This window comes from Capra hircus, chromosome 15 (genome assembly GCF_001704415.2).
Source record: "Capra hircus breed San Clemente chromosome 15, ASM170441v1, whole genome shotgun sequence".
NCBI lineage: Eukaryota > Metazoa > Chordata > Mammalia > Artiodactyla > Bovidae > Capra > Capra hircus.
In genome coordinates, this window is record NC_030822.1 from 5,600,054 (window position 1) to 5,621,849 (window position 21,796).

Consider the following 21,796-nt stretch of genomic DNA (forward strand, 5'->3'; position numbering starts at 1 on the left):
AAGTGGTGAGTCTAGTAGGATTTTATTTACAGGGACACTCAATTATAGGTAAGGCGCTTTCTAGGATACACATGCCTTCCCTGAAACTACTTGGCTTCAGGTTTCTTGTCTCCGGCTTCAAGCTTGAGACTCTCGGGGGGCTGGCGATAGGCAGGGAAAGCCTCCCACGGGCTGTTCAGATCAAACTTGCGGAACTCTTGAGCCAACTCCACCGGCTCGGCCACCACCCGCTTCACCTCGTCGTCATAGCGTAACTGGAGAAGAAAAAGGCAGGCTTGAGCACTGAGGAAAGCCTGATACAGCCACAAAAGGCCCACTTTCCCAAACCTATCCTCAGCCCCTTTACTCCTCCGTCCTTGACTCCTGTCCCAGTCTCTTTTAGTCTCCATCCTCATCTGTGTTACCCATTAGGTGGTCACAACCCAACCACCGTCTCAAATGGCCTCTACCTCAAGCTCTGCCATCACCCAGGCAGGCTTCCCAGCCCATTACCCCACATCCTATGCTCTGAGCTCGTCTTCCACCAGAACTGACCTTGCCCACCTATCCACATACTCCTTTTGGTGGGACCTTCGTTCTCCGACCAGGGATCAAACCCGGGCCCATGGCAGTGAAAGCGTGGAATCCTAACCACTGGACCGCCAGGGAATTCCCTCCACACACCCTATAAGTTGATGGTAAGCATTTGCCCAGGATGAGGGAGCAAGTCAGTGGCTGAAAAGAATAAACCTAAGCTGACAAGCACTCAAGTTCAGGCCTGGGGGCCTTGGCATTATCACTGCCAAGGTGTAAGGTAGTAAACTTGGCACGACTTTTCCTGTTACTGGAAAATCAGCAGCTGGATAGGGTGAGGGCAATCCGCTGCTACAAATGGGACCATGCTAAATATAAGGAAACAGAAGAGACCTGGGTACTGAAGAGAAAGGGCTGGATTGCCACCACCTCAACGTTTCTGAAAAGTTACTTTGCTACGAAACCACGGACGTATACATACAACAGCCCAGCTTCCTGCTGGAGCCTGCCACACACGGCAGTGCTCAGTAAAGCACTGAAATCCGAGGGCTGAACATTCAGTGTCTTGCCTTCTCCAGAGATCCAGGCAGGGTAAAGAGACACTCCACGTTCAGATCGTGGTGACAAACTGTGTCCTCAAATCTGCCTCAGTCATTAAAATGACCATTAAAACCATTAAAATAATGGGTGACAACAGCTGAGCATTTACAATACACCAGTTTTAAACATACACCAATTAGTTTACTACAAATCTACTGCTGTTAAGCACGACTCTTGCTCCCATTTCGCATATAAGAAAACTGTGTCAGAGTGGAGCTCGGACAGAATGCAGCACTGATGCTCTTGGCCCACCACGGTCCACTGGCCATAATTCCTGCCCAGCATCCCTTCCAGTCCCTCGCCCTCAAGCCTGCGGCCTACTTCCAAGGCTCCTACCTCAACATAGCCAGACAGCGGGAAGTCTTTCCGGAAGGGATGTCCCTCAAAGCCATAGTCTGTTAGGATTCTTCTTAGATCAGGGTGGTTAGCAAAGAAGACTCCAAACATGTCCCAGATCTAGAAAAAAGAGGCAACTGGCTATCACAGGGGTGAGGGGCTGCACTGCGTCCACTGAATCCAATGCGTTTTGCAACTCTGGCCCAGGTGCAGGGTCCCCCATGTGCAGAGACTCACCTCCCTCTCATACCAGTTGGCTGCTTTGTACACAGACACAGAAGACTCAATGGGCGTTAGCTCATCTGTATAGGTCTTCACACGGATCCGCGAGTTGAAGCGCAGAGAGAGCAGGTTGTAAACAATCTAGGGAGAATGGAGGGAGCTGAGGACCAAGATGACCACAGGCTGAGGGGTCTGGGGCAGAAGTCCTTGAGTGGGACCATGAGGGGATAAAGTTCCACCCTGTGAACCTGCCTTCTGTCCTAAAGCTCAAAACCTCAAGATGCTCCAATACTCACAACTACTTGCAAATGCCTAAGCTATAGCTCAGCCTGTCAGCATGCTTATCTTTGCTCCCACTACTGGATGTCTCCCAACTCCTCCTCCCCGCCACCCCACCTCCCATGGGACTAATACCTGGTTTCCTAATTATTCATCAAGAGTCAGCACAAATTTTCTCTCTCCCTTCATAAAAGCCTTCTAGACTGGGCTAAGTGCCCCTCCTGTGTTCTTATAACATCCCATGGATTGTGTGATTAGAGTAAACTTTAAAATATATATATATCAATATGTTGAATCTACTTTGTTCTTATAGGCTTTTCTCGAGTGTAATTAACAGTCACTGTATCTGCTTGGTGGGGGTGGTTTAGTCCCTCAGTCGTGTCTGACTCTCGAGACCCCATGGACTGCAGCTCCCCAGGCTCCTGCGTCCATGGGATTTCCCAGGCAGGAATACTGGAGTGGGGTGCCGTTCCCTCCCCCAACAGTAAACTGCTCTCTGTGTCCTCCTTCCTCACTAGAGTGTGGGGGACTTCTGGAGGGTAGGTATTGGGTGTTACTTCTCTCTTGATCCCAGGATCTGGCAAAAAGTAGGTGACGAGGAAACAACAATAGCTAAACGTACTGAGAACATACTGCGTGCTAGCAACCTACCTGAACTATCTCCATGAGTACTCACAACCACCCTGTGAGGTAGGGTGTTTCACACTTTTTAAAGATGCTTATTTTGCACATAAGAAAAACTAAAGCTTGGAAAGACCAAACAAAATGTTTGAAGTCACACGGCTTATTAATGGCAAAGCTACAACTAAAACTCAAGGTCTCTCTGATTCAGAGACCCTGTGATAACTGATGTGTTGTATTTGTTCGACCTGAACTGAAACTAAGGCGGCCACGGTTCCCACAGGCAGCTGTCACCCTGAAACTGTTCTGTCCCTTTGCCCTCCTTCACGCTCCAAACCTCAATCTCCTGACTGACCTCAAAACGGTTCTGCCGGGTGGGGATGTCCACCGCCGTCAAGTCAGCCAAGGATTTGAATTGTGCGTTGCTGTGATCCCTGAGGAAAGTCAGCACTGGGATGACCCCGTCGGGATGGATGCAGATCTCTAACTCATTGAAGCAGGACACCTGGCGACACAGAACAGGAGAGGAGAGGGAACAAAGCTACAGCCGGAGTAGGTAACTTCAACTGGAACCTCCTGGTTTAAGGCAGAGAGAGAGGACCAAGCTGGGATGGAGGAGTCTGTGCTTTGATTCCAGGCTGCCCACTCCCACATGCCCTGAGAACATGGCTCTTTCTTGATCTAAATCCAAACACCAGTAGTGAATATTACCTGAACTTGCTGGACATACTTGGGCAGGATTTCAGCCACATACTCTCCAAAAGCTGAGAGCTGCTTGTGGGCCACATCATTCCGTGGTCTGACAGTGGCTGGAAAGAGAAGGCATATTTTGAAAAGGAAAGTAGAAGGCAGCAATCAGCCCTGCAGACTGAGGCCTGAATAGTCTCTTGAGCTTGTGAGGCATGCTGTTCCCCAGTCAGGACTCCCTGAAGAATCCTGAGAAAGGTGGAGATAGAAAGTTCCTCTTCCACGGAACAGGAAGTGATGAAAATGTCGGGGAGATGCTACCTACACGATCCACAAAGACTCACCTATTATTACAGCTGGGGTGTTTGCTTCTTCTCAAAACTACTCCATGGTTCTTCCTTCTCAATGCCTGCAACTCTGCTAAAGCAGCATGGGTCTCAGTTCTCTTACCACACCAGGAGCTCTTTAAGTGTGAGAACTAGAACTTTTATGATTCTCTTTATCTCCTTAACATCTGGCTCATAGTAGGTTCTCAAACTAAGAACTTCAGGGCTTAAAAGTTTTCACAGATTATGTAGTTGAAACCTTTTTTTTGGCACAGAGCAGGAAACTGAGGCCCAGAAAGGGGGAAATATCAGGTCTCCTGATTCTCAGGTGGCTTATGTTGACTGGAACTTATCTCCACACACTCATTCGTGTAACACTAAATCACTGGAGCAACTACAAACCATAGGCTGCAGAGTATTGTTTTCTCCGCCTTTGGCAGCAGGCAGGCTTTGCTTTATCACTTACTAGTGCTGTGATCCTGGTCAACCTCTCTGCACCGTTTCCTACTCTACTGTAGAAGAGCATAATACTATCTACCTCGTAAGATTGTTGTGGGAACTATGATCATTCATTAATCGCTTAGCAAGGTGCCTGGCATACCATAAGCACTCAATTAACGGGAGCTACTATTATAATAGTGCTCAGCGGCCCAGAGTCTATGCTTCTCATTTTAGAGAGCTTACAGTTTAATCAGAGAGAAAGAGAGAAATGGACAAGCGGCAACAGGGCCTAACAGGCCCAAGGACACAAGGAGGACGCGTGCAGTCAGCTCTCCCAAGGACAAGCAGAGGCTTGCCGGGAGGACGCAGAGAAAGACAGGCCAGGACGAGGGCAAAGCAAACATTTGACAAAGGGAATGAACGCGGCCCCGCCTGCAGTCCCGAGAAGGGCCGGTCTCGCACATACTCACGGCGCGTGTCGGCCGCAGCGCTTTCCCGCCTCACCGGCAGCAACAGCACCGAGGGTCTCGCGGCCACTGCATGGAAAGACAGAGACACTGAGGCGCAGGATGAGGCCTGAGGGGCTCCCTCCGCTGGGCGCGTCGCCGCTCCTGCCCCGGGCTTCAGCCGGCTGCCCACTGGTCACCTCTGGCCTGCGCCGCGGACCCCACGAGCCTCTGCCAACAACCCCGAGCCGCCGCCGCCGCCATCTTTACCGGCTGTACACAAGGCAGCCGAGGCCAGGCCCGTAGGACACGGAGCCCCCAAGGGCACGGACCGGAAGCGGAAGTGTGCATCAGACCTTCTTCCGGGCGGTCGCGGGGCCAGAAGCAGAGGTTCCAGGTACCGGGCTTCGGAATGAAAGGAGGGAAGGCAGGTGAGAAAGCGAAGCCCGCAGGTGGGGAGATCGTGAGGCGAATGTGGCCCTAGCTTGGCGTGACAGAGGCTGGAGAGAAGGCAAAGATCCTAAAGAGCCAGTAGGATGAGAGGAGAAGAAGGGACGAGAGGTCTGGGTTCCACATTCCACACCCCTCCCCCGCTCCCCGAGCTAAGCTTTTGCTGAGGGCTGGCGGGCCAGGCTAGGGGGAGGGGAAAGACAAGAACGGTTTCCCTGGCGACCGTTTCCCGGGCGACTCCAGGTGGAGAGGGGACACTGCACGTGGCGATGGGCCGCCTCTGGCCCCTTGCCGGAGACGGATCGAGCTCCGTCTCGCGTTCTGGGACGAAGTCTTGGGGAGTCATTAGGGCGAGCAGGGAAGTGCCAGGGAGAGGCTCAGAAAAGAGCAGATGGGGAGCTGAGAGATGTCCCAGGCTGAATCTCATATTGTAAGGTCTGGATTCCCTGTGCCAGGAAAGAGGAGCCTGGCTGCAAGGACGTAGGGGTCTTCTTGTCGGGTTCTGCTGCTCGGAGCCTCCACAAGTTTTACGTCCAGGGGTCATTTGGTTGGGCTTTTTTAAATCACAGGCTTCCTCCTTGCTCTCATATGTTGACCTAAATACCAAGCCTTTTGTTACATCATGGAAAAGGAGTTTTCCATGTTTTCTCAAGGAAATACCTCGCATAGGAAATCTTGATTTTATTAGGTATGTGATGTCACTGTGAGCGAATGAGCCCAGCTTTGGTTCAGGGAGATCATCAGAGTTGTCATTAGCAGGGCCAGGACTAAGGCTAATCTGGGTCGACTGTGCCCTCCTCCCTTTTCCCTTCTCTCTCCCTGAATTGGACAGTTAGATTCATAGACTGTGGCTTCCTTCAGTTACTCAAGGTGGTGGTGTTTTACAGACAGCTGGCAGAGAGAGAAGTTGGCTACCACCATGGAATCACCAGAGGAACCTGGAGCATCCATGGATGAGAACTACTTTGTGAACTACACTTTCAAAGATAGGTCACACTCAGGCCGTGTGGCTCAGGGCATCATGAAACTGTGTTTGGAGGAAGAGCTCTTTGCTGATGTCACCATCTCCGTGGAAGGCCGGGAGTTTCAGCTCCACCGATTGGTCCTCTCGGCTCAGAGCTGCTTCTTCCGGTCCATGTTCACTTCCAACCTGAAGGAGGCCCACAACCGGGTGATTGTACTGCAGGATGTCAGTGAGTCTGTCTTCCAGCTCCTGGTCGATTATATCTACCACGGGACCGTGAAGCTCCGCGCGGAGGAGCTGCAGGAGATTTATGAGGTGTCAGACATGTATCAGCTGACAGCTCTCTTTGAGGAATGTTCTCGGTTTCTGGCCCGCACAGTGCAGGTGGGCAACTGCCTGCAGGTGATGTGGCTAGCAGACCGACACAGCGATCCTGAGCTCTACACCGCTGCCAAGCACTGTGCCAAGGCCCACCTGGCCCAGCTGCAGAGCACAGAGGAATTTCTTCACTTGCCCCACCATCTACTCACTGATATCATCTCGGGTAAGCAGAGGGAGGGGGAACACCATACCCAGCTGCACGCGTGTGTGACGGCCGCTGAAAGTTCTGGTCTAGGACAAGGGTACCCTCAGGCTCCTGGTGTTAGTTTCCGTTATTATTCTTGATAAGAATTTACTTAGATACCTTCTGAGAGAGAGATTGCGTTGACATTTAGTAGTTAATGTCAGAGACAGAGGCCCTTCCAGAGGAAGAGATTAGGAAACTAAAGCAGCATTTCACATTATATGCAAATATCTATTTTTTTTTTTAAGCTGCACTTAGCCACAAAAGGTAGTGAGGAGCTACCTGCATTTATATTCTAACCTCTCTTGTGCGTAAGTGTTCTCATCAGGTCTACACTTCACATGTATTTGTGGGACTCGTTACCCGAGTAAATTGACAGTGAGTCAAGATAGTTAGGGGCTTCCCAGGTGGCACAGTGGTAAAAAAAAAAAAAATCCACCTACCAATGCAGGAGACACAAGAGACATGGATTTGATCCCTGAGCTGGGAAGATCCCCTGGAGTAGGACATGGCAACCCACTCCAGTATTCTTGCCTGGAAAATCCCGTGGACAGAGGAGTCTGGCAGACTACAGTCCATAGGGCTGTAAAGAGTCAGACATCTAAGAAGCTTCTCTAAGAAGCTTCATCTAAGAAGTGACTGGCCAACTTTTAGGTAACAATGCTAACCCTGCAAGTGAGGTATAACTGTACTTCAAATGTGAGCTTTATAGCCTAGTAGATTGCTTCCATGGCAAATAGGAGAATATCAAGTCATCTATTTTGATTAAGGGGAAAAGGCAATTTTAGGTTAATTTCTCATACACACACATACATATATATATATATGGTGGTAGTCTAACAAAGAGATTCACATTTTTAAAGCCACTGACTCTAAATTTCCCTTGTGGATCCTCAGACTGCCATTGACCAGACCTTTCCTCTGACTTGCAGATGGAGTTCCATGTTCCCAGAACCCAACAGAGGCAATAGAAGCCTGGATAAATTTTAATAAAGAAGAAAGAGAGGCTTTTTCAGAGTCACTCAGGACTAGCTTGAAGGTAAGGCAGATTTCTTTAGGGTTGGGACACCATACTATAGATGCATTCCAGCTGTCTTGTCAGCTTGGCCTCTTTGATGGCTGGCAAGTAAGTCTCTGGCTTAAAGCTGATAAGAGCTGGGGTGGAGGACATGTATGTGAGCCTAGAAGCCAGCAGCCTCTGGGCACCAAAGCTCCTTGAGAGAACTGCTTTCATCATTGCATTAATGACCAAAGCACCAACTCATCATAGTTACAAAAAAGGCTGGAAGTATGAGTGTGACAGGTTTTCTGTCCCAGCATAAGGTACCTGAAAGACGGTGATCAGAGGAGAGTCAGGGTGACACACAGTAACTAGAAGGGAGTGGGTCAGAGCGAGATACGAGGGTGTGAGTCTCAGCTGCGCCTTTAGCCTCGAGCTGATAGGCACCGTTTATGACTTTAATTTCGCCAACAGGAGATTGGGGAGAACGTGCACATCTACCTGATCGGGAAGGAGTCCTCTCGCACGCACTCGTTGGCTGTGTCCTTGCACTGTGCGGAAGACGACTCCATCAGTGTGAGCGGCCAGAACAGCCTGTGCCACCAGATCACAGCAGCCTGCAAGCACGGCGGGGACCTGTACGTGGTAGGGGGATCCATCCCACGGCGCATGTGGAAGTGCAACAATGCCACCGTGGACTGGGAGTGGTGTGCCCCTTTGCCCCGAGACCGACTCCAGCACACCCTGGTGTCTGTGCCTGGGAAGGACGCCATATATTCACTGGGTGGCAAGACATTGCAGGACACCCTCTCCAACGCGGTGATCTATTATCGGGTGGGTGATAATGTCTGGACTGAGACAACCCAGCTAGAGGTGGCGGTGTCAGGGGCCGCTGGTGCCAACCTCAACGGGATCATCTACTTACTGGGGGGGGAGGAGAATGACCTGGACTTCTTTACCAAACCGTCCCGACTCATCCAGTGCTTTGACACCGAGACAGACAAGTGCCACGTGAAGCCCTACGTGCTGCCCTTCGCAGGCCGCATGCACGCGGCCGTGCATAAGGACCTGGTGTTCATCGTGGCCGAGGGGGACTCCCTGGTGTGCTACAACCCCCTGCTAGACAGCTTCACCCGGCTTTGCCTTCCCGAGGCCTGGAGCTCTGCCCCGTCCCTCTGGAAGATCGCCAGCTGTAACGGGAGCATCTATGTTTTCCGGGACCGGTATAAAAAGGGAGATGCCAACACCTACAAGCTTGACCCTGCCACTTCAGCTGTAACTGTCACCAGAGGCATTAAGGTGCTGCTGACCAATTTGCAGTTCGTGTTGGCCTAAGGCTGTTGAGGGCAGGAGCAGCTGGCATTTGCCCTCCCTCCCTCCAGCACCTCCCTATCCAAACCCAAAAGTCCCCGGAGGCCCCCCCCAACTTGGGTATTATGTTACTTTCTGATACATGTTAGAAAGGCAGCGCCTCAGCCCTTCCCTGAACTCCTAAAAGAGTGTTCTGTCTGGGGCTTTTTAGACTAATGCTACTCAGCTGGCTGCTAGAACTGAGAGTAGGCCAGCCTGTTCGCCACCCCCTGTAATCTTGAGCCTCACTCACTACAGATCGCTTAGAGCCCGCCTCTTCTCCACCCTTAGGCACAGCCTCCCCTCTCTACCTGATCAATGTTAATAGAAGCACCCCTGATCCCGGGACAGAAGGAAAGATGTCCAGTCTCCGTTTTTTTCTGTAGCCTGCAAAGCGGCTTGTTGGTCATTTTCCCACAAAGAATTAGGTGTTAGAGTTCTCCTTCAGGTGTTGCTTGGAAAAAATGGACTAAACCGAAGGTGCCCTTCACCAGCAAGAGGCTACACTAGAATTCAGGATGTCCGTCTATTCTTTTTCATCTCTCCGTCAGAAAATGTACACTTTGGTTTTATTTTTGGCTAATTCCAAGGAGTAAGCCAGAAAGAAGTAGAAAGGATTATTTCTGGTTAATAGCAGAAACTTTTTTTCAAACTCAAATATATAAGGTCACTACTCTTTTAAAAGCTCTAAGATAAATCAAGAGCTAGGAACTGTTCATACAAATAAAAGTTTTTGAAGGGATATATGTGTGTTTTGAATTCTAAAGGGGTGACTTCCTAAGGGGAACTGGCTACACACCCACACACTTCTGAGTCGCAATACTGATGGAATCCCATGCTTCCTTTCTACATACAAGATGACTGCTCCAAACGCGAGGACAGCCACGTAAGGCCAGTGGACTAGGATCCTGACAGTGGGAAAGAGCCGGGGCTGGATATTTCTCTGCCCTTCTCCTAATGCTAAACGTCTTTGAGTTACAGGGCTAAATATTAGGCACAGCATCAGGTGCACAACAGATTTCTTTGATCTCATAAACCTTCAGCCCGGTCCCATTTCCCCATGCCCCACGAACGGAAGCCATGCTAAAGCTAGCCATACAACAGTATTATTTCAGGAAACAAAGGGAGCAAACCTAACCACCACTTAGCACATTCCTATTAGGTCAAGTCGGGGCTTACGCCCCTCTGGTCCTGTTAAGCGTTTTCATTCTGCAGGGAGCAGCGCTGGTTTGCGTTCTTCCTGATCCCCCTGGGTCATGTCAGTGACGTGCGATGGATCTCCTTCTTGGCTGCCTCTGCAGCGGTCACCTTGTGGAACTCTTTGAGCACTTCTAGCTGGCCAGGCCTGATGTAGACGTGGGACCGGATCTTGGTGATGGCTCTTATGGCCTCCTCTGGAGTCCAGTGGTACACCTGAAGCGCAGGGTTGGGATGTCAGAGAGAGGAAGGAGCAGGTGTTAAGGGGTCCTTGAGCTGATAACCGGTGCTCAAGGGCTCTCAGCATTTCTTTAAAAACAAAAACCATGACCCACATATTATAAGTGAGAGAACACTTTAGCCCCCTCAGTCAGCCAGTCCCACAGTTTTGTGCAGCAGGCTGGTGGGTTGAGGGGGACACGAGTCAGTCTTTCTACCTAATTTCTTGTTCTGCCAAACCCTGGAAAAATAGGTTGAACACATGAAGCTGAGGTCCTAAATTCATGCAGGCCTAGGCCTACTAGATACCGTCTCTGAGCTAGGCTGTTGGTTACAAGAGTTTCCTGGAAAAGTACACAATTGATGTCATAACTCGTCACTGTGGCTAGAAAAGAGTACTTCTAAAGTTTTTCGAGGAGGGCTATCTTCGTGTCAACTTATTTGTTTAGAACTCAACAGAACCAAGAAAGTAGATTTTTAGTCTGCTGGTTCAATTCTCACTTGGCCCAAAATATCTCCTGACACCCAGTTTCCAGCAAAACAGACTCCTAACGATCAAAGCTTTAGTATTGTTAAATCATATATTCACCAGGCCACGTAACACAAGGCCAGGCCGTTTATCTTTACATTTCCTTTTTACCTTAAAAACTGTCTAAATTACTTAGTCAGTGCTCTTCAGGGGCCTCACAGGTAACAAAAATGAGCTGAGGGTGTGTAATAGGAAATGATGCACTAGAGAGTGCTGGCTTCTAAATGTTTTTAAAAGCATCCCCGCTGCCAATCATCAGATCGATAGGCAAAATTCTGTGGGAGCCACTGTTTCTAGAAACGAATAACCAGGACTGTACTCTGAAATGCTTAACAAAATGTGAGTCCTCTAGAGCTGTGATCAGCACTGTTACCTACAGCACTGTATTTCCTGACATACCGTTTATAACAAAATGTTTCTAGCCTTTTTGCTTGTATTAACATCCTTTGTAATTCCATTTTTTGAGTGCCTGCTCTAGGTCAGTGTTTGACATAGTTCTTATTTGAGTTTTGTAACACATTTAGTTTGAGGAAATTGAGCATTGGAGAGGGTAACCCGCTTTTGCCGAAGGTCACACAGGTGGCAGGTTGCAGCCTGTCTGCAAATTTCAGGTCTTTTCCACCTCGCAAAGGCCTAAAATTAGGAATGCGGCTCCTTCCAGCAAGGTCCGCCAGTAGATTGGAGATCTGCTGTATAGGGGACCAGTCCATTTCCTGGTGGCCCAGTGGTAAAGAGTCCACCTTCCAATGTGGGCAATGTGGATGCACTCCCAGTTGGGGAACTAAGATCCCACGGGCTGCAGGGCAAATAAGTCCACCCTGCAATGAGAGAAGCTCACGAGCTACAATGTAGACCCAGAACAGCCAAAATAAAAACAAAAAGAGGGGCTTCCTTGGGGGTACAGTGGTTAAGAATCCACCTGACAATGCTGGGGACATGGGTTTGATCCCTAGTTCGGGAAGATTCCACATGATGCAGAGCAACTAAGCCCAAGAGCCACAGCTATTGAGCCTGTGCTTTAGAGCCCAGGAGCTCCAACTGCTAAAGCCCCTGGGCCCTAGTGCCTGTGCGTGCGTGCTAAGTCGCTTCAGTCGTGTCCGACTCTTTGCAACCCCGTGGACTGTAGCCCGCCAGGCTCCTCTGACCATCGGATTCTCCAGGCAAGAGTACTGGAGTGGGTTGACATGCCCTTCTCCACGGGAGCTTCCCGACCCAGGGATCGAACCCAGGTCTCTTAATGTCTCCTGCATTGGCAGGTGGGTTCTTTACCACTAGCGCCACCTGTGAAACCCAAGTACAATGTACAGAGTACAGTGCCTATACTCGGCAATAAAAAAGAGGCCACCACAGTGAGAAATGTGCGCACCTAGATGAAGAGGAGCCCCCACTCACAGCAACTAGAGAAAGCCTGCAGTCAGCAGCGAGGACCCAGTGCAACCAAAAGATAAAAATTTTAAAAATAATAAAGTAAAATAAAAATCAGATTGCTTTTAGAAACAAGGGGGGGCGGGGGGCACCAGTCCAGAAGGCCCTCTCCTACCTGAATGAGATACGCAGCCACCATAGTGGCACTCCTGGAACGCCCAGCCTTGCAGTGCACGTAGACAGACTGGCCCAGCGAGTGGTACTTGATGGCAAACTGGACTCCTTTCTGGAGGTTAGCCAGGGTTGGGACCCCAGTCATGTCGACCGTGCTGAGCCGCAACTGCTCCACTCCTGCTTTCTCCCACTCCTGGGGCCAGGTCCGCCAGCACAGAAAAGAAAATGAAAAACGCCTGATGTGAGTGGCAGGAAGAGGGACTCCCGTGAGACAGCAAAGCAACAAGGAAGGTTCGTGGTGAATGGTAATATATGCGGTATATGCTTGCCTAAAAAGAAACTTCTTTCAGAAATGTCTTTAAAATGACTGACTTACATGGTCTTTCATCAAACAACAGCAATGCTTCTGAGTTAGAATCATGCCCAAGCTTTAAAGCATATTTGAATCTTTAGCAACAAAACACAAACTGTATAAAATTCATCTACAAGAGCTGCGTCAAGTTTTTTTTTTGCATGACTTTGGCGCTTGTGCAGTGATCCAGCTGCAGGGTTAGACTGCTACATTTTGCAAGGCCTTCTATTTCTCTGCCCATAAGTCTTCTCTTCTTTATCACTTTTTTGGAGAGGGGTATGTGGTAGAAAATGAGTTATTTTAAAATTTAAATAACGCACCTACTTTTGTTGGTGCAATATTACTGCTTAGAAGGAAGAAAAGAATCAACAAGAAGAAATAAGGCCTCTGGCAAACTGGGCAACTTTTTTATTTTTTGCCTTAAGACTTCAGGTAGACTTTTTGTTACTAATCTCTTCAGCAAATCAGACACATGACTCTGAATGAAGGTCAATATATCACACAGCTCACGAAATTAACCAAAAACTGCAAAATCTGGCAGTGTGTGTTTACACATCAATTACATCAAACACTTGGGGAGCCTGCTACTTAGTCACGTTCTTAGGCAGCGATTTAAAGTTCCTGAGAGTTGTACCTAAGAATGTGCTGTCTTAACAGACAGCTGGATAATGCTTCCCTGGGGCTTCCCTGGGGCTCAGACGGTAATGAATCTGCTGCAATACAGGAGTCAGTCAGTTCAGTTCAGTCACTCAGTTGTGTCCGACTCTGCGACCCCATGGTCTGCAGCACGCCAGGATTCCCTGTCCATCACCAACTCCCAAACTTATGTCCATCGAGTCAGTGATGCCATCCAGCCATCTCACCCTCTGTGGCCCCTTCTCCTCCTGCCTTCAACCTTTCCCAGCATCAGGTCTTTTCCAATGAGTCAGTTCTTTGCATCAGGTGGCCATGCAGGAGACCGGGGTTCAATCCCCCAGTCAGGAAAATCCCCTGGAGAAGGGAACGGCAAACCACTCCAGTCTTCTTGCCTGGAGAATTCCATGGACAGGAGCCCGGTGGGCTATAGTCCACAGGACTGCAAAGAGTTGGGCATGACTGAGTGACTAACACCACTACTACTAGATAATGTTTAGCCTTATTAAAATATCAGAACCATCACCTTGGAGATTTCTTTTCTCTAGGCTAGTGAGATAAGATGCCTCACACCCAGAGACCAAGCACTTTCTGTGGCTTGCTCCACAGGACCGACCACACTGAGGCTAACAATGCATTTTGGCTAATAACTCCTGAGGTTCTGTGGGAAATCCAAGGAACTGCTATCTATTCTTTAAAAATGTATGCCATCACTGATCAATAGATTTTAAATGTGAGTCACAATTATTTTTTTAGATTTCAAAAAAGATCTATGGCTTGAAATAACTGCATGTTCATTAGGCTCTATCAGGACAGTAAACAGGGAAGATAATTGTGCAGTGCTAATAGAAGTCAAACACTAGAAAGACAGGGCAACACCTCACAACCATCATGGAGAGTTCCACCGAAAAACCACTCACATCTAATGAAAACTAGGTTTTAGGCTTGAACTGCATTTATCACCATGCTTTGGAGTTCCACTATCATCTCTAACATATAAATGAAATTCCCTCAAATAAAAACCAAATGAATTCTATGCAGTTTTTACAAAGAGTTTTATGATACAGTTATCAGGGATTGGGGGTAGCTTTCTTTTTTACAGTTTATAGGGCCTTCGCCTTGAATATCGAACAGTGTCCGATCCATACTTAGTGCTCATTAAGTGTTGACTGAATGAAAGCAAGGCAGAGAAAAGTTGCCTTTCAGGACTTCCCTCGTGGTCCGATGGTTAGGACTCTGCTCTTCCAACTGCTGGGGTCGCAGGTTTGATCCCTGATTGGGGAACTAATATTCCACAGGCTGCGAGGCGTAGCCAAAAGGGAAACGTTGCCTTTCAAGTTCTGGTTACTGATGTGAGTAACCAAAACCGAGAATACACGTGTGCAGAAAGGAGTAATCAAAGTTGGGCAACTCTACTGTGAAATACCTTTCACATCAATTTCTAATTCGCAAATTAGTTTCTACCCCCCTCTAGCCGCAGGACCAGCTCCTCAGAGGCAAAAAACAGAAAAAAAAAAAAAAAAAAAAGCCGGGGACGCTCGTGTCTGGGGCAAGGTCACCTACAGCACAGCCTCCCCGAACCCCCTCCGGGCTCGCCCAGACCCCGGAGTGGTAGAGGGGTGGCGGGCGGGGCGCCGGGCCCGGAGCCTCACCTTGGAGGAGTTGCACAGGAACCTCGTCTCATACTCCTCGTTCATGGTGATCACCCCGCGCACGTTCTCGTCCTGGACCAGCTGCCGAGGCAAAGAGAGGGTTCAGAAAGGGGCGGGCGGCCGAGGCCCGGGCGGCGCTCGCCGGGCTCGCAGGCCCCGCCGCGGCCCGGCCCGGCCCCGCCCGGCCCGGCTCACCCGGCGCGTCATGCTCCGCAGCGGCAGCGCGCCCAGCAGCACGGTGGAATCGATGCGGTGGTACCAGTCGCGGTGCGCCCGGCCGGGCATCTTCCCGCGGAACAGCGTGTAGAGCAGGGTCGGGTAGTAGAGCACCCGGGCCAGGCCGGCCTCCAGCAACGAGCCGGCCGCCATCCCGGCCCAGCCGGCGCGGCGCAGCGGCGACCCGCCCACCGCCGGGCAGGAGGCGGGCGTCCGCGGGCCGGGCCAGGGGGGCGGCGGGGCGGCCGTGGCCCCCAGCGAGGACGACCCGGCCGGCGCGGGCCTCTCGAGCGTCGCGACCTCGGGCCCGGCCCCCGGGGACTCGCCGGGGGCCCCTGGGACCCACACCATGGCTCGGGAGGAGGGGCCGCCGGCCGCCGTGGGGAGGGGCCCGGGCTTCCCGGGCGGGAAACGGGGCCCCGGGCCGGGGGAGGGCCCGTCCCGCGGACCCGAGGCGGCGAGTCTACCGCGTGTGGGAAACTGCGACCCCGGCCCGTGGCTAGTGAGCCCCCGCCTCCCGAGGGAGGGGCTGTGACTCCAGCGGGGGGGCCCTGACCCCTGCGGGTGGAACTGTGACCCCGGCCGGTGAGCCCAGGGCCCCTTCGCCAACCACCGGCCAGAGCGAGGGGACGCTGACCCCACCGAAGGGCGGGACAGGACCGGGAAGAGGCTCTCGGCCAGGGAGTCCAGAGCTCAGAGCCGAAGGGATAGTAAGGAGAGGGGCCTGATCCTGGACAAACAGGGGACCTGGGTTCGTCCGGCCCTTCCCACCCCATCCCCACATCTGCCTGGAGTCCTGGCTCCCGCCTCCTAACTAAACTGCAGTAAGTATGTGTGTGTGTGTGTGTGTGTGTGTGTACATAGTGAAAAATAGATATCAGTTGAGTTCACTCGCTCAGTCGTGTTCGACTCTGCGACCCCATGGACTCCAGCCCGCCAGGCCTCCCTGTCCACCCCCAACTCCCCGGAGTTTACTCAAACTCAATGTCCATTGGGCCGGTGATGCCATCCAACCATCTCATCCTCTGTCATCCCCTTCTCCTCCTGCCTTCAATCATTCCCAGCATCAGGGTCTTTTCAAATGAAAAATAGATGTAAGTGATATCTGTTCTATTTATGAAAATATATTAATATTAAAAATATTATCATAGGTACTTTTCTGGCGATCTAGTGGTTAAGACTGTGCCCCCAGTGCAAGCAGCACCAGTTCCATCCCTGTCAGGGAAATAAGATCCCACAGCCTCGCACAGGCTAGACCAAAAATTAAATAAAGGTTTAAAAATATATATATTATGATAAACATAAAACCTACAACCTGCAAATAAGCAAGAGGAATAGTTGTCACACTGATTATTTACAGTTAAATAGCACTCTGAAAAAGTACATCTTGTGCTTTTTTTTTTCTTGCTCAATCATGTCCCACTCTTTGTGACCCGTGGACTGTAGCCCTCCTCCATCCATGGCATTCTCCAGGCAAGAATACTGGAGTGGGTTGCCATTTCCTTCTCCACATCTTGTGCTTTTTAAAACAGCTTATCTCCTTGTACAAATGACACATATGAATAACAACCGGAACATACAGGGAAGCAGAATTTAATCACCCATAGTCCTACCACCTCAAGCACATTTTTTTCTTCCAACTTTCTTTTAATGTGTTATCATTAAATTTTTTGATAATAGTTTTATTGAGATATAATTCACATGCCATACAACTTATTCATTTAAAGTGTACAGTTCAATGGCTTGTAGTATATTTGCAGAGTTGTACAACCATCACCACCATCAATTGTAGAATACTTTCATCATCCCCCAAAGAAACCCTACACCAATTAGCATAATCACGCCCTGTTTTCCCTCAACCCGCCAGGTCTTGGCACTCATTAGTTTACTTTCTGTTTCTGTATACAAGTTTTTCTGTGGTCTTAGTTCTCAATTTTTTGGATGCCTATCCAGGCATGGGATTTTGGAGTCGTATAATAGTGCCGTGTGATTTATGTACACCATTTAAAAAATCACTGGTGTCGTTTTGGTAAAATTTTTGCCACCATGTTTGTTCGCTCGTTCCTTTGATTTGGCTGCTGCCATGGGATGTGTGGGACCTGATTTCCTTGACCAGAGATGCAGCCCATGCCTCACTGCAGCGGAAGCCCGGAGTCAAGCCCTGGGCCGCCAGGGAAGTCCCCATAAGCACTTTCAATATCACCGCATTATTTTTATCATTTATAACGAACCTAGTTACTGTACCATAATGTGATCATTCTATTCTTAGACATGCAGGATATTTCCACATTTGTATTATAAAATATTTTCAACATGAAATTTTTTTCTATTTTTTATATTTAGAATTACTATATTAGGATACGTTCCTAAAAGTGGAATTACTGTGTCAAAAGATAGTTTACAAGTTTTGCTCTATATAAAGTATATAAACCTTAAAAGTTTCATCCTTACCCCCAAACCCACTCTTCAGAAATACTGATTTTTACATGCATATCTTTTTCTAACATTTTGTGATGAACCTTTTCATAATAAAAAATAGATTCAACAGGGAAAATTCATATAGTCACTATGCAAACTCAACAATTAGCATTTTATTGTTTGTTTTATCACATTCATCCACTAATCCTATTTTTGCTACATTGAGAATATATATGTTTTATAAAAATTGACTCATCCTATACCTATTGTTCTATCTCCCGCTTTTTACACTCAACATTATTTATAAGTATTATGTCAATAGATAGATGTACATTTTCTTCATTCTTTTCAGACGCACATCGTATTCCAATATATGGATTCCCATTCAATTAAAAAATATTTATTGACTGTCCTATATATTCCAAACAATATTCCAATACTTAGGATATGTCAGTGGACAGTATCAGTGATTTTTGTCCTCTCTTGCCTTTCCTATATGAACTATATTTTGGGGTAACCAAATACCTCCAGTTGGTGAGGGAAAGTTATTTACAGCAGACTTCCTGTAAATACATATGGAAGGAATACTGAAATTAGAAACTCAGGATTGTGCATTTCAGCCAGTAAATGCGGAAGGAAAGATAGGATTAGAAAGACAGCATTTTGCAATTTCTAGTGAAATAATTGATACTGTCAATGGTCACCAATGTATAAAAGCATTAGATAAGGTGATGATAGGGAACTTTACCGTGGACAGATCAGGCTGATCTATCCAAACCGCAGATAAATCTCTGCATTGCTGAAATCAGGACAACCTTCCTGAACACCACATTTCCAGAGGTAATGCAGCATGATGTTCACAGCACCAACCTCAAAAAAGTCAGGCCTGACTTTTACCAGGCCTCTAGGGCTAAAGTTCCTTCATAGGAGATGTAGGTGATAAGGCCTTCCCAGATGGCACAGTGGTGAAGAACCCGCCTACAATGCAGGAGACACAAGAGACGCTCCTTTGATCCCAGGATTGGAAAGATCCCCTCGACTCCAGTGTTCTTGCCTGGAAAATTCCATGGACAGAGGAGCCTGGTGGGCTATAGTCCATGGGATCACAAAGAGTCAGACATGACTGAGCGCACGCACGCGCGCACGCGCGCACGCGCGCGCACACACACACACGCATAGAAGTGATAGAAAAGTGAAAGTGAAAGTGAAATTTGCTCAGTCCTGTCTGACTCTGACCCCATGGTCTCTACAGTCCATGGAAGTCTCCAGGCCAGAATACTGGACTAAGTAGCCTTTCCCTTCTCCAGGGGAATCTTCCCAACTCAGGGATCTAACCCAGGTCTCCCGAATTGCAGGCAGATTCTTTACCAGCTGAGCCACAAGTGAAGCCCAAGAGTACTGGAGTGGGTAGTCTATCCCTTCTCCAGCAGATCTTTCCCACCCCGGAATTGAACCAGGGTCTCCTGTATTGCAGGCAGATTCTTGACCAACTGAGCTAAAGCCTTAGGTGATAGAAGGGTAAGTGAAATGTCATCATAGTGGAGCAACAGACAAATCCAGAATTTGGGACACCTGACAGGAACAGCTGACTCAGTTTCTGCACCAAGTCAAAAACATGAAAAAAAAAAGGAGGGGGGAGAGGGGAGTATAATTGACTCACTTTGCTGTGTACCTGAAACTAATATAAGTTTGTACATCAACTATACTCCAATGAAAATTTAAAAAAGAAAAAAAAAGAGTGAGAGAGCAGCTACCTCAGATTAGCAGTCCTAGGGGCAAGACAACCAGAAGTTAAACACTTGAACCGTTTAGATCCTAATTCAAATTAATCAGCTATTAAAAGTCATTTTTCGAAATGACAAGACAATTGATTACGGACTGAAATAATACCAAAGAGTGACTGCTAACTTGTTGATGTCATCATGGCATTGTTACAATGTAAGAAAATGTCTCTAAATATATTGACTACACGCTTACTAAAGTAAGTAGAAATAGATGGCATATGTGGGACTTGCCTCAAAATACTGCACCAAGGAAAAAAGATGGATTAGACAAATATGGCAAAATATGAATCACTGTTGAGTCAGAGTAAAGTTCTTTTAAATTTTATTAGTTTCTGTTTACTGGGGCTGTACTGGGTCTTCTCTGCTGCCCGGGCTTCTCTCTGGCTGTGGCGAGTGGGGGTTCCTCTCTAGTTGGGGTGTGCGGGCTTCTCCTGTTGCAGGGCGTGGGCTCCAGGGGCTTCAGCAGCAGCAGCAGCAGCTCTAGAGCACAGTCTCAGTAGTTGGGACACACGGGCCTACTTGCTTCTAGGCACCTGGGATCCTTCCGGACCAGGGATCGAACACGTGTCTCCTGCATCAGCAGGCGGATTCTTTACCACTGAGCCACCAGAGAAGCCCCAGAATGATGTTCTTTGGGGGTTCATGATGCCCTCCTGCCTGTTTTTTTTTAAAAGTTTTTTCAAACTACAAATTTTAAATAGGGTTTTTAGCACATCAATGTGGCTTAATGAAAATGATAGCAGATAATCTTGTGTGACTTTTTCCATTAAAGATTCCACCACATTGTTGTGTGTAGGTACTATTCATTAAATTTTCCTGCTCTCTAATCCATTATATGATTATACCATCATTTACCTCCCCATTCTCCTGTGATGGAAATTTAGATTGGCGGAGAAGGAAATGGCAACCCACTCCAGTATTCTTGCCTGGAAAAGTCCATGGACAGAGGAGCCTGGTGGGCTGCAGTCCATGGGGTTCCATGACTGAGCGTGTGTGCATGAGGGTGGAGGGTGATGGGTTGGTAGCAATAAACGGGTAGAACTAAAAAAAAAAAAAAAAAAAAGAAAGAAAGAAATTTAGATTGGTTTCCATTTTTATTAATGAAGAATGTATCAGTAAGTAGTTTCACCTTTTACGTAGTCAAATATTTTTTGTTCTTGTTATTCTCTCCACCCTGGATTTGCTTTTTAGTTTCTGATTATAATAGTAACACATGCTTATTATAAAAAATGCAAGCACTTCAAAATTACATAGTATAAAAAGTAAATGCTGCAATCTCAGCTCCAGAGAAAACTACTCTTATATGCATATTCCCCCAGGGATTTTTTTTCTTTTTTCCTTTTTAGGAACTGTCCACCAAAATTCTCCTTTTTTTTTGGCCGAGCGGTGTAGCATTTGAGATCTCACCTAACTAGGGATTAACCCATGCCCACTACATTGGGGGCCCAGAGTCTTAACCACTGAACCTCCAGCGATACAGGAATCAGTTCTATCTCCCGTGGAAGGTGAGCACCAGTAATGTCTGCAAGGATGAGGACCAGCGGATCTGGCCCGTAAATCCTCCACAAATCTCTCCCATACCCTTTTTCTCTTCTTGTGAGATGAATAGCAATGATGATGGCTAGAATCATCATGCCAGGAACCAGTTACAGGTGGCAGAGTCCCCATTAATCTGGGTCACCAAGAACTACTTAGAGTAGAAGCCACCCATCTTCATCCTCCCACTAACCGGGAATATCTGGTCTCATCTGTTAAGGGAGAGAGAAATAAATTTCTAATTTGTTTCAGCTATTTATTTTAGGTCTAACTGTTGCAACAGCTTAACTTATCCTAACGTATGTGCATTACTCAGTTGCAATGTGAAGTCCAACTTTTTTTTCTTTTTACTATACCAAATATATGTACTATAAAATACACCATTTAAACCATTTTTAAGTGTACAGTTCATTAAGTATCTTCACATTGTTGTTAAGCCATCACCACCATCCATTTCCAGAACTTTCCTCATCTTCCCAAACTGAAACTCCACACCCATTGAACAAACTCCCCATGTTTCCCTCCCCTCAGCTCTTGGTAACCATCACTGTAGCTTCTGTCTCTATGTATGACCCTGAGTACTCTAGGTACCTCATATAAGTAGAGTCATATAGCATTTGTCCTTTTGTGACAGGCTTATTTCACTTAGTATAATGCCCTCAAGCTTCATCTATGCTGCAGCAGGTGTCAAAATTTCATTCCTTTTCAATGCTGAATAGTACATGTATATATATAGAGAGAGAGAGGGGCTTCCCAGGTGGCACTGGTGGTAAAGAGCCTGCCTGCCAATGCAGGAGACAAGAAATACAGGTTTGGGTTTGATCCCTGGGTTGGGAAAATCCCCTGGAGGAGGGCACAGCAACCCACTCCAGTATTCTTGCCTGGAGAATCCCATGGACAGAGGAGCCTGGTCACATTTGT

General features: G+C 48.1%; 3 protein-coding genes across 4 annotated transcripts; 1 reads left to right on the forward strand and 2 right to left on the reverse strand.

Moving 5' to 3' along the window:
- Positions 4-4,806, reverse strand: NDUFS3 (NADH:ubiquinone oxidoreductase core subunit S3). Its single transcript, XM_018059089.1, has 7 exons — positions 4,672-4,806; positions 4,496-4,561; positions 3,283-3,380; positions 2,927-3,076; positions 1,687-1,812; positions 1,450-1,569; positions 4-254 (listed from the first exon to the last, which is right to left on the reverse strand). The coding sequence occupies exons 1-7, from the start codon at positions 4,733-4,735 to the stop codon at positions 87-89; spliced, it is 792 nt and encodes a 263-aa protein (XP_017914578.1). The 5' UTR covers positions 4,736-4,806; the 3' UTR covers positions 4-86.
- Positions 4,798-9,542, forward strand: KBTBD4 (kelch repeat and BTB domain containing 4). 2 transcript variants are annotated; one of them, XM_005690172.3, is made up of 4 exons: positions 4,798-4,902; positions 5,809-6,429; positions 7,383-7,489; positions 7,925-9,542. In XM_005690172.3, the coding sequence occupies exons 1-4, from the start codon at positions 4,884-4,886 to the stop codon at positions 8,783-8,785; spliced, it is 1,608 nt and encodes a 535-aa protein (XP_005690229.1). In that variant the 5' UTR covers positions 4,798-4,883; the 3' UTR covers positions 8,786-9,542. The 2 variants fall into 2 exon arrangements, with proteins under 2 accessions (XP_005690229.1, XP_017914575.1); XM_018059086.1 differs by lacking the exon at positions 4,798-4,902 and adding an exon at positions 4,911-5,032.
- Positions 9,803-15,503, reverse strand: PTPMT1 (protein tyrosine phosphatase, mitochondrial 1). Its single transcript, XM_018059090.1, has 4 exons — positions 15,117-15,503; positions 14,922-15,002; positions 12,286-12,477; positions 9,803-10,213 (listed from the first exon to the last, which is right to left on the reverse strand). The coding sequence occupies exons 1-4, from the start codon at positions 15,486-15,488 to the stop codon at positions 10,055-10,057; spliced, it is 804 nt and encodes a 267-aa protein (XP_017914579.1). The 5' UTR covers positions 15,489-15,503; the 3' UTR covers positions 9,803-10,054.

Coding starts and splice junctions, on each gene's coding strand:
- PTPMT1 (XM_018059090.1), bottom strand. CDS start 15,488: ATGGTGTGGGTCCCAGGGGCCCCCGGCGAGTCCCCGGGGGCCGGGCCC. Junction 15,003..15,116: donor TGCGGAGCATGACGCGCCGG/GTGAGCCGGGCC, acceptor TTGCCTCGGCAG/CTGGTCCAGGACGAGAACGT. Junction 12,478..14,921: donor TCCTGTGCAACTCCTCCAAG/GTGAGGCTCCGG, acceptor ACCTGGCCCCAG/GAGTGGGAGAAAGCAGGAGT.
- NDUFS3 (XM_018059089.1), bottom strand. CDS start 4,735: ATGGCGGCGGCGGCGGCTCGGGGTTGTTGGCAGAGGCTCGTGGGGTCC. Junction 4,562..4,671: donor GTCCGCGGCGCAGGCCAGAG/GTGACCAGTGGG, acceptor CTTTCCATGCAG/TGGCCGCGAGACCCTCGGTG. Junction 3,077..3,282: donor AGTATGTCCAGCAAGTTCAG/GTAATATTCACT, acceptor CTGTGTCGCCAG/GTGTCCTGCTTCAATGAGTT.
- KBTBD4 (XM_018059086.1), top strand. CDS start 5,008: ATGAGAGGAGAAGAAGGGACGAGAG. Junction 5,033..5,808: donor AGGAGAAGAAGGGACGAGAG/GTCTGGGTTCCA, acceptor GGTGTTTTACAG/ACAGCTGGCAGAGAGAGAAG. Junction 7,490..7,924: donor CACTCAGGACTAGCTTGAAG/GTAAGGCAGATT, acceptor TTTCGCCAACAG/GAGATTGGGGAGAACGTGCA.